The sequence below is a fragment of the Adiantum capillus-veneris genome, chromosome 20, assembly GCF_014529385.1.
Source record: "Adiantum capillus-veneris isolate H3 chromosome 20, ASM1452938v2, whole genome shotgun sequence".
NCBI lineage: Eukaryota > Viridiplantae > Streptophyta > Polypodiopsida > Polypodiales > Pteridaceae > Adiantum > Adiantum capillus-veneris.
The window spans coordinates 135,338,372-135,350,105 of NC_140950.1; the positions used below are offsets into that span (position 1 = coordinate 135,338,372).

Here is an 11,734-nt window from a genome sequence, read left to right on the forward strand (position 1 = left end):
AAACCTTGCAATACTTTCTCACACAGACGAAGTTGTCTGAGAAGCACATGCGATGGGCAAACATCTTGTCAATGTTCCATTTTCAGATTGTGCATGTGCAAGGGAAAAAGAACGTGGTGGCTGATGCGTTGTCACGAACGCCCCAAATTTCAGCAGTGTCAATTCCGTACCATTGTGAACTAGATGAAATGAAGACACAATATGCTGAAGATTCAGATTTTGCGAGGATCTATGACCAGCTTGTTGATGGGCAACATCATGAGCACTATATGCTTAAGAATGACTTTCTCATGATGCATGGAAAGTTATGCGTTACTAAACAGTTACGGCCAAAGATTTTGATGGAAAGTCATGCTCCACCTTATGCTGGGCATCGTGGAATTGATGCGACAGTGAAAGGGGTTGAGGCATTCTTCTATTGGCCAGCTTTGCGTCAAGATGTTGACACATTTGTAAGATCATGCTTAGTATGCCAAAAAGTCAAATTTGACAGACAAAAGCAACCGGGATTGCTGCAACCATTGCCGATCCCAGATAGGCCATGGGAAAGCATAGCAATGGACTTTATCTTTGATCTTCCAACGACGCAAACAGGCAATGATGGGATTTGGACTATCATTTGTAGGTTCAGTAAGCAGGCCCATTTCATTCTTGTGAGGAAGAAGATACAGCCAGAACACATGATCAAGATATTCATGAGCAATATCTTTAAATATCACGGGATGCCTCAGTCAATTGTCAGTGATAGGCATCCACGTATGACGAGTCTTTTCTGGAAGGCATTGTTTGAGAACATGGGCACTACGCTAAAGTTCTCTTCTTCATTTCATCCGCAAACTGATGGACAGTCAAAAGAGGCAAATTCTATTGTTCTGGACCTGCTCAAATGTTATCTGTCAGAGCACAAGGCAACTTGGGAACACCATCTTCCATTGGTTGAATATGCTTACAGTAACACTGTGCATACGTCAACAGGTAAGGCACCACTTGAGATAGTGGAAGGAGGGAAGAAAGCCCCGCCCATTTTACACACTAAGGACAAGATTTTTGAGGCAGACAAGTATGTGCAAGATATCGATGAAACATACAGGAAGATAAAGATTGCTCTTGAGAAGACTCAAGCTAAACAAAAGAAAGCTGCTGATCGTCACCGTCGTGAACTTGTATTTTCACTTGGTGATTGGGTGCTTTTGCGCTTTGAAAAGGCCAGGTTAAGGAAAAGGAAAGGCAAGGAACGCTTGTTTCCTAAGCTCAGTATGCGATATTATGGTCCTTTTCAGATTTCAGAAAAGATCAGCGATGTAGCTTACAGATTAAAGCTACCAGAAGGCTGGAAAATACATAATGCTTTTCATGTCAGCCTTCTAAGACCCTTTGCTGGTGATGTGCCAGAGAATATGCTTGATGAGGAACAACCCGAAGTGGAAGAATTGGATGAAATCCTAGTTCCTCAACAGATATTGGCACATAAAGAAAGAAAGGTTAGAGGAAAGGTTGCAAGACGCTATTTGGTGAAGTTCAAGAACTATCCATCGTTGGATGCCAAATGGATGGAAGAGTCTGAATTGGTTGATTCACCTCAGCTATTGCAATTGTATCTTGAAGCCTTTCAGATGGAACCCACAGTGACTTGATGTAGACTTTTTGGAGCAAGGCAAGAGCATGGTTCATGATGCTCAAGAGAGTAGTTAAGCAATTGTATCTACTCTTTCCATACAGAATTTAGCTAGAGAAGTTTGTGCTTGAGAGTACACTAGAAGACTTCTATGCTTGATATATGTGTCGTAGCCAGGTTGGTGGGATTGTTTAATCGTCCAACGCTACATTTCCGGAAGCATGTATATCTTGAATTCGCATCATAGAATATATGTGATATGAGGAGATACTGCATGTATTATTGGCATGCAAGCCAGGTCGCTTGCAGTATTTCAAGGGTGGGGTGTGTCACCACAAGGTGTATTTTTCCTGTTGCCTTTCGTAAATAAGTACTAGATATTTTTATTTATTTTATTTTTACTTGTTTTCCCCAGAACCCTTGAAAAGGTGCAAGTGGACATTGCATGGCCAGTGTGAAACAGCTGCGGCCGAATAGGTTTCTCACAACGAGAGTCTGGGTCGGTCAGTCTGGGACTGGTCGGGCCAGTTAGCACTGAATTCTGATGAGTATGGAAGCCTGTGTGCGCCAAATGAAGTCTGGGCCACTCGAAAAGTCACTTATAACTTTATAAGTCAGTGGGAACTAGAGAATTAACTCAAAAGGGTCAAACTGGACACATGGCGGCTCCAGGCAGTTTTGCCACTTCCAGCATGAAGAGGGGACGCCCAATTTGAGAGAGGTGGCTGATTTTTTATCATAAGTGACCTACAGTGTGTGTGTGAGTAGTGGGTGCAGGTCTACAGCTTTAATGGAAAGCTTGCCTTCTCCTCTATCTCATGTAGCGCGATGATTTGCTCTCGTGCATCTCTCTCCCCCCTTTGGCACATATGGTAATGCCCCACTAGTTGGGCTACTCAGTTGAACATGTACAGTTCTGAGGGTTTATGCGCGTTTGCCAAGGCAAGAGCCTTCTGAATAGGAACCGGATTAGCTAATTGCTAATCCCCCACAGGTACGCACAGTTCCATCGCGAAAGATTACGAGTTTGGAGAGTTTTCTCGCGTGAAAACTCGTCCAATTCACATGGGAACTGTCCCATTGCGTGCGGGAGCCCTTGGGGCACGCGTAGGCATGTTCGCTCCGCTAAAAACGATCCGAAACAGCGAATTACAGCCTGCTGTGTTTTTCTGCAGGTTTAGGGTTTCGCACCTAAACTGCAAGGGAACACCGGGGGAGCCTCGTGAGAGCCTTGGGATGCGTGTACAGGCTTTTGGGCACCCGGCAGTGAAAAACAGGGAATTACAACCAGCTGAAATTCTGTGACAGCTCAACAAAAAGCTTCCAGATAGCGAGGGAATCCGTCCTAGACAGGTGTTTTTGACCTACAGGGGTTTTTGCGCCGTTATGCTGCCAAAATCAGGTCGAAAACCTGTGTTTTCAGCCCTCGCCAGGTTTGGACAGCTTTGTGAAAGCTTGTACGAAGTGGTCGGATCGTCTACCTTAATTTGAATAAAGAAATACCGAAAGGGGCGCCAGTCGTTGGGGCCTATAGGGTGTCGGTCTCATGTGCGCACTGACATTCTAGTCACTGGACGCAACTGTGTTCTCTTCCCTTCTTAGTGCTCTATGTAAAGTTAACAGGTAATTGAAATAGTACCGCCCTCTACGTTGTACAGGCCGGTTATACCTGTTCTCAAAAGGATGTACCTCTTCATCCAAGAGTCGCATCTATTCAGCGAATAGCCATGCCTCTTCGGCGAATGGCTGCACCTCTACGCCGAATGGTCACGACTCTACAGCAGAGAGAGACGACTATTTGCCTAGGGTCATGTTTTTTGACCAAGGGTTACGTCTCTTCATTGTGTCTCTTCAGATTCTATATAAGAACGCCATTGTAACACATTTCAATCAATCAAACATTCAGTTTCTGAGTCTCTTGTTCTGTTCAGAGTTTCAGTTTCTTTTAAGTTTCAGTATGAATAAACACACATAATAAGCGTGTTCTTCACACTTAGGGCTGAATCTACAGCTCTTTCTTTGCTGAAAATCGCCAAGGCTAAAAGCTGTGAAGGCTACAAATCTGCAAGCGCTGGGATCTCCAAAAACGCTAGGGGTGTAGCTCTTCAAAAACGCTAGCTGCTGGGATACGTGTGGCGATGATCTCCTGATGGAAAACGCCAGGCTGATGCAGGGCTAGGGCGATGATGCTTGATGGAGGAAACGCTAGGGAGAGAGAGAATCTTTGCTTGGAGGAAAATCCACCAAGGTCTTGCTTGAGAAGTTGCCCACTGAGCTTGGCTCCTATTGCCTCTTCTGCCATTTAGTGCTAGTCTAGGTTTGCTTATATACAAACTTACTCAATTTACTCTACCTACTTTCCAACAAAAGTCACTTAAAAATAATAAGTGAAAAATGTCAAAAATAGGTAAAATAGGCTAAATGCACTGGAAAATTCCCCTGAAGCATTCTGATGGGATTCTGATGGGAATGCTTATGATCATGCTGTGTGCAACCAGAGGATATGCATCTACACTAAGTGACTTGGACATGCACGGTCTACGAATAGGCTCACAAAAGTGCCAGATCACTTCTACTGAACTGACTGAACCTTGATCATGTTGTAGCTTGTCCACGGACACATAGGGTTGGATGTGTCACGTGACATCCCCTCCTTTTCAAAGTGAGGTACTGGTACCGAACTATATGGCGTCGAGGGAGATCGCCAATAGCATTCGGAATCCTGGAAGGGACTCTTCGCAAGCCCACGTGTGGGTCGTGCGGTACTTGAACTTCATAAAGGTCTACAACGCTTGCTTCTTTGGGCCGCGTCGAAAGCGACACAAAGTCTTCTGTGGCTCCTTCGATGCTTCAACTTCGTCTAGAGTCATGCTTCTGTCTTCTTCAAGAATCTCCATGGCTGAAAATTCCTGAAACCATTTCCAACCAAAACTATGAACATACCCATTCCATGTAAAGTGAGTGGAAAAAATCTTGTCTTTCTCAAAGACTGTGCATGTAATGTAGATGAACAAAGAGACGGAGTGCTTAACCGTTCACCACACACGCAAACAATGAGAGCGAATCTTGGGTTTCTGATCTAAATCAATCAATTGTGGCAATTCACAACGGAAATGCCCATGCTTGGTGCTCATACTTTCATGTGCTCTTTCTACAACTGTGTCGTGCCAAGGAAGAGACATGGAATGTGACTTCCTTACATACATACTTTTCAACTTTTCATGAAAAATCCGCATACATTCGTGCTCATTCGTGAGTGAAACGTGCTCAACGCGCAATATGTCATGCCTAGGAAAAGGGATCACATAAAGACGCTGACTAAAATACAGGCAACGATCACGAATGAAACACTCGAACAATGCGTGCGTATCAATCATGAGAACACATAATACTTCCTGTGAGGGTTCTTTGGACCTAGGCTCGAGAGCCAAGATCGGTTCTTCCTGAAGGGGTTCTTTGGACCTAGGCTCGAGAGCCAAGATCAATCCTTCATGATTGATCGAATCTGCAACGAGGTTAGCTTCGCTAGAAAAAGTATCCACTAACACATCATCTTTCTTGTGAACAATCACATCTTCTTCATGCAACTCATCATGCTTGTGAGAAATCACATCTTGATCATGCGAATCATCATGCTTGTGAGAAATCACATTTTGATCATGCAAATCATCATGCTTGTCATCGTCATCCAAATCATCATGCTCATTATTGTCAATCAAATCATCATCATGCTTCTCATAATCATGCAAATCCTGTGTGTCATGCTTTGGAGAAGAAGAGACTGAGAGAGTCTCCTTCTCATGGATCCTTTCAATCTTGTCCTGCATATTAGCAATGAGAGAGGCAGAATGAACAATGTTCTCTCCACGAATAGCAATGGGAGAGTCACTTTTGGCAAAGAGAGTGAAAGTGTTAATCTTCCAATCAATGAGAGGGTTAAGATCACGAAACCATCGAATGCCCAAAATCATCACATCCTGAGATAGGAGAGACAAAAATTCTTCTACTGAAGACACCTTGTTGAATTGTAAACAACACACCAAGACACTCTTGCGTGATGAGAGAGTCCATACCAGGAACAAAGCCAGAGACCTCGAGAGAAGATTTCTGACTAACTTCTAGGCGGGCTCTCTCAACAAGAGAGGGACTGATCACATCATGCATACTACTTGGGTCAAACAATATGACAAAACGCTGCCCTGACACCTGACCATAACATTTAATGAGAGAATCATCAATAAGAGGGTCGAGAGAAACTTGGGGCACACTCATGTTATCAGTAATTGCATTGACAGAGGAAGTGAGTTCTGTGGATTCTTTAGATTCATTCGATTCAAGCTTAGGACATGTTCTTTTTATGTGACCCTTAATGTGACAATGATAACAACGACCTTCCTTAGAATAAGTGCTTTGCTCTTCCGACGTGATGTATCCTCCTACAATTCCTTGTGCTACTTTTTCATCTGGAATAAGCTTAGGTTTAGCAATTGTGTTAGCCTTACCCTTAGGTTCATTGGAAGAATTCTTTTCTGAGAGACTATTGGAAGATTGGTTAGAAAAGTTACCATTCTTACCGTTCTGAGGGTTCTGAGAAGTCTGCGACGTACTTGTGGAAGTCTTGTTCTCCTTAGGCTTTCTCTTGTTGTGCTTCATCTCTTGTGCAAGAGCAATCGCTACCGCCTTGTTGAGGTCGATTGGGTCGAAGACTTCTACATCAAACTTGATATAGTCGTCTAATCCAAAAAGGAATGCCTCTTTGCGTTCATCATCCGACTTGCGTAATTGGGTACCTAGCTACAAAACACAATTAGAAAAAGACATAACCGGCATACCATTTTGCTTGAGAGCGCGCCAATCGTCCTTCAATCGTGCAAGGTACTGAGGTGGCATAAACCGTGCCTTGAGCTTGTCTTGGAAATCAGCCCAATTGAAGAAAAGGGGCGTGAATTCGTCGGCTTCCTCTAGGTGCGCGGCTAACTGTGCCTCTTGCCATGCGTGGTACCAATTGATGGCATCACCGGCAAGGTACATGGCTGCCGTCAAAACTTTGCTATTTCCTGTCTTCTTAGTTGTCGCAAAATAAGCATTAAATTGATGCAACCAAGAATGAATAACCGTAGCATCCATCTTACCATCATACTTACTGAAAGTCAACTTCTCTATGACTGGGTTGTTGGAATCCGCATCGTGGTTTGCACCACTTGGGGAACTCCCACGATCTTTGGCTGGTTCGGACTTCGAGGCAAGTACTTATCGAACCAATTCTTGAGTGCGTAGTTCTCTTTGAGCCTCACGCTCAACCTCCAAAGCCACTCTTTGAGCTTCACGCTCGACCTCCAAGGCCACTCTTTGAGCTTTACGCTCGACCTCCAAGGCCACGCGTCGTGCTGCTGTAACAAACTGCTGACGTGTCAAAGCCTAAAGAATGGAGTCAACTTACAACTGTGGCCGAGGGGCCTAAACCCTAATTTCTGTCAGAAACCCTAACTACTGAAACCCTAATTCTGAAAACCCTAACCCTAAAACCTGCAAACCCTAATTTTGGAAACCCTAACCCTAAAACTTGCAAACCCTAATTTTGAAAATCCTAACCCTAAAACTACAGAAACCCTAACCCTAACCTTAAGGACAGCAGACAAATTTCCGAAAATTGAGCTGACATGATGACGTGGCAGACTGTACGGATTTCCGTGTTTTGCGTTGGTTGATGACGTGGCGGGCTGTGCGAATTTTCGTAAATTGCGCTGGCAGCTTTTTGGCTTTGTTTTTGAACCAGAAGCTTTTGAGTTTTAAAGGCTTTTTACTATAACTGCTTTTCAAGCCAAGGGCCTTCATTGTCTGGCATGCTTCCTAGAGAAGGTGCAGAGTCTCAGGTACCGGCTTGTACTGTGTTGATGCAATATAAAGAAATACCGAAAGGGACGCCAAGGTTTGGGGCCAATACTCTCTGGGGTGGAATTCCGCCACCCCGTGCCGCATGTCCTCTCTCTCTCTCTCTCTCTCTCTCTCTCTCTCTCTCTCTCTCTCTCTCTCTCTCAGTTCAGTTGTTATTGAAGTGCTAAAAGTCTGTTTCAGTCTGTTCTTTTCTATTGGCACGTGGTGCCCGCCTTGTGACAGCTGCCGCTTCCTCCTTTCTTTATTCTTTTCTTTCTTTTCGTTCCTCGGGTTCGCGTTCCAAGGCAATGCGAGTCTCTTCTTGTTTGGCCATCATGTTCATGCGAGTCTCTTCTTGTTTGGCCATCATGTCCATCATCGACTTGACCATTGCCTCCATAGGACTTGATACACTTTGTGGCGTAGATGGCGAAGGGGGAGGGTCAAAAAAATCTCTTGGTGGGGAGAACTCTTGGTCGCCTCTCTCATGCTCACCACCTGTATGCGAAGTATCCATTCCGCTCTGGGTGATGACCATACACTATGATCTTTGGTTCTTAAGTTCACGAGGAACTTGGGTTCTTGAGGGTCTTGGGTTCTTGGGTTCTTGGGTTTTTGAGGGTCTTCAGGTTCTTGAGGTTTTCTTTCACTTGCAATCTGTGTTTGAGAAGGATCTTCTCTTCACCCGAGTTCTACTCCTTTCCGCGGGCGCACCCCTTGGCGGCCTTGCGCTCACACCAAGGTTGCTTTTTCCCACCTCACGTCGAGTGGCCGGCCACTAAGTGCACGGTCCGCTCTCAATGAGTGAAAAGAGGCACAAGGGGAGGCTGGACAAGCCCTTCTTTCGTGGGATTCCTGTCACTCTTTATAAACACGATTAGGAATCGACACGCCCAAGCGAACTTGGGTTCGTGCGACCGCAACAAGCAAAAAAAAATCTTGTGATTCTTGTGGTTCTCTCCTTGAGTGATACAGAAAACTGCCAAAGCTCTGATACCAATGTAAGGTGCAACGGAATGACTGTTTGCGCTTTGCTCAAGATGAGTGCTCCGAACTATGCTCAAGGTTCCTTTTGTTCTTACGGAAGGGAGAGACTTCCGTTCTTAATGAAAGAATGCTATGATCACAAACAAAGTGAATGGACACTGTGCGTGGAGACTGAGAGATACAGAGAGAAGAGAGATACGACACCAGAGACGACGTAAAACCCTCCTCCGAAGGCCCCACTCTCGTCGACGAGAGTGGTCTACTTATGATTGCACAAATTGCTACAAACTAAATGCATGGGACTGATGCAAGTCTAGGCTATATCGACGATGACAACGGGGACGACGAGACCGACACTAGGGTTGAAATCTACAATCTTTTATTTGCTATCCAAAAACGCTATGGGCTGTTGCCGAAAATGCTAATGAAAACGCTGATTTGGGGCTAATTTCTGATGATCTTTGTCGCTGAAAATCTGCAGGTTTTAGGGCTGAAAACTGAGGTTCTCGAGGGCTGAAACTGCTGGTCTTTCCGGGCTGAATCTGCTACTCCTTAGGGCTGAATATGCAGGTCTTTCTTTGCTGAAAATCGCCAAGGCTGAAAGCTATGAAGGTTCAAGGCTGCAAATCTGCAAACACTAGGATCTCAAAAAACGCTAGGGGTGTAGCTCTTCAAAAACGCTAGCTGCTGGGGTATGTGTGGCAATGATCTCCTGATGGAAAACGCCAGGCTGATGCAGGGCTAGGGCGATGATGCTTGATGGAGGAAACGCTAGGGAGAGAGATAATCTTTGCTTGGAGAAAAATCCACCAAGGTCTTGCTTGAGAAGTTGTCTGCTGAGCTTGGCTCCTGTTGCTTCTTCTACCATTTAGTGCTAGTCTAGGTTTGCTTATATACAAACTTACTCAATTTGCCCTACCTACTTTCCAACAAAAGTCACTTAAAAATAATAAGTGGTAAAATAGGCTAAATGCATTGGAAAATTTCCTTGAAGGATTCTGATGAGAATGCTTATGATCATGCTGTGTGCAACCAGAGGATATGCATCTACACTAAGTGATTGGGCATGCACAGTCTACGAATAGACTCACAAAAGTGCCAGATCACTTCTAATCTAGACTGACTGGACTGACTGAACCCTAATCATGTTGTAGCTTGTCCACGGACACATAGGGTTGGATGTGTCACGTAACAATTTCCTTCTTCCCGGACTTTCTACAACTATCTTGGGTTTTATTTAAAGAGGAAGGGAATGTCACGATTGTGACTATGTTAACAGCAATACATCTACTCCTAGTTGCAGCTACGGGAAGTGCCATGCCAAGGAGGACCCCTGCGCTTGGATGGTCACAACTCTTCGCCCAAGAGACGTGCCTCTTCGCCAAAAGCCACACTCCTTCAACGACTAATCACACCCCTTCGCTCTACGGGTGCGACTCTTCGCCCAATGGTTGCAGCTCTTTGCTGAAAGAATGTGTCTTTACGTCTAAAGTCGCGTTTCTTCACCATGAGACATGTCTTTTTATTTGTGTCTCTTCGTCTCCTATATAAGGAGCCTATTGTACTTAGTTTTCAACAAGCAATCATCAATCAATCAACACAGAGTCTTTTAAGTCTTGTTTCTGAGTTCTGTTGAAGTTTCTTAAGTCTTAATCATAAGTTTAAGTGCTTAATAAAAGATTAGTACCTAGAATCCTTACATAAAGGGCGACGCATACACGTGGTGCTCAATGCTTCTACTGCACGGCAAAGCACCTCACAATTGGGTGGGGTTTAAGAGATTTTTCTTATCCCTTTGGTTTGGTTGTTGACACCGCACTATACTCTATTGTGTTATCCCTTAGCATTTCTTCAACTTTAAGGTCCACTAATTCATCTATTGCACAACCTCAAGACAACCCAAACATTCAATGGCTAACTATGCTAACTGATTAGGCATAGCACTAAGTTTTGCGTATGCAAGTGACTCCTTGGCTGATTGTATTTCAGAACTCAAGTTTTGACTCTCTTAATTTTCCTACTCTAAAGATATATCACTCTCCTGTCTCATTCTTTTGTGCTCCTCTTTCGTTTCCTTTGTTTCCTTAGTACTGAGTACTTTCCTCTTGTGGAAACGAAGGGTTACCAATCATAGAAGTTATTTTGGAGTAAAGCTTTAGCCTATAGGAAAAAATGTTTCACCATTCAACATCATAGTTGCACAGCTAGCACAATGAAAATCGCTATCCAAAAAGGTGGCCCAATTCATGGGTCCTTCCACCAAATAGCGTCGTAGGCTTAGTAGTTGGAAGTCAAGGACTATAAGAATAAAAGCGAACAAATCAATGCCTCCTCCCCTTCCAAGTTCCTCCTCTCCCTTAGCAAATCCTACTGCTTCCCTTCCAAGATTAGGACTCATTGCCAAAAATTTCAAAGAGAAAGCGATTCAAGCCTTCCCTTTCTCTAAGAAGTAATGGCGATCACACTTGTTTTGTTCTGCATAGATCTGTATGCAAACCTTCAGATGACCTAGTTTGCGCTCTCTCTCTCTCTCTCTCTCTCTCTCTCTCTCTCTCTCATACCTCCTTAGCATCCAACTCAGTTTTGTAAGGAAGGACGAAATTGACGGTGAGCTTGGTGGGTAGGGTTCCAGGGACGGCAGGGCGAGGCTTCATGAACTGGGAAGGGAACTTAGGGAACTGCAGGTTTGGAGCGACCTGCTTGAATTTGTCCTTGAAGGCATCGGAGACAGGGGGAGGCACATCCAGGGGCTTGTCGGAGAATGAGCGAGCAGCAGCAGGCGCCCGACAGGCTGCCCTGGCCCTTGCTATTACCTGCCTTCGCAACATGCTCTCGATCCTTCCTCAATGCTGGCACTCTCTCTTTCTCTTTCTCTTTCTCTCTCTCTCTCTCCAAACTCTCAAAATGCGGAGCCCAGGGATGCAAACTGAAGCATCGATGTTAGGTTCTTGGGGGCCGGGGGGGGGGGGGGGGGGGGGGGTTGGCGCTGGCGCTAAATTGCACGGGTCTTAATGATGCCATAGCGGTGGGATAGACATTCGTGGGCCGAGCTCGGTAATCTCGAGGCGGGAGGACGAACGACAAAAAAGCCGCGAGTGAATCGAGGCATCCAAGACAAAACGTATCATTAAATAGTGAACAAAAATGAGGAAGAGTAAACTCGTCAATGAAGTAAAGTCAGCCAACATCGCATGGTGCACGCTGATTTTGGAGGGGGGGGGGGGGGGTTAATTGTGGGGCATCAACATTAACCTACAC

The 11,734-nt window shown here is 44.9% G+C and overlaps 1 protein-coding gene across 1 annotated transcript in view; it reads right to left on the reverse strand.

The window, feature by feature from the left end:
* The window catches only part of LOC147433288 (ATPase, F1 complex, delta/epsilon subunit), a 56,217-nt gene extending 44,831 nt beyond the window's left edge, over window positions 1-11,386 (reverse strand). The window contains exon 1 of the mRNA XM_086492899.1: window positions 11,038-11,386. Coding sequence (XP_086349025.1) covers window positions 11,038-11,304 — 267 coding nt within the window. The 5' untranslated portion in view covers window positions 11,305-11,386. The remainder of the gene's footprint in view (window positions 1-11,037) is intronic.
* Window positions 11,387-11,734: the final 348 nt, after the last annotated feature.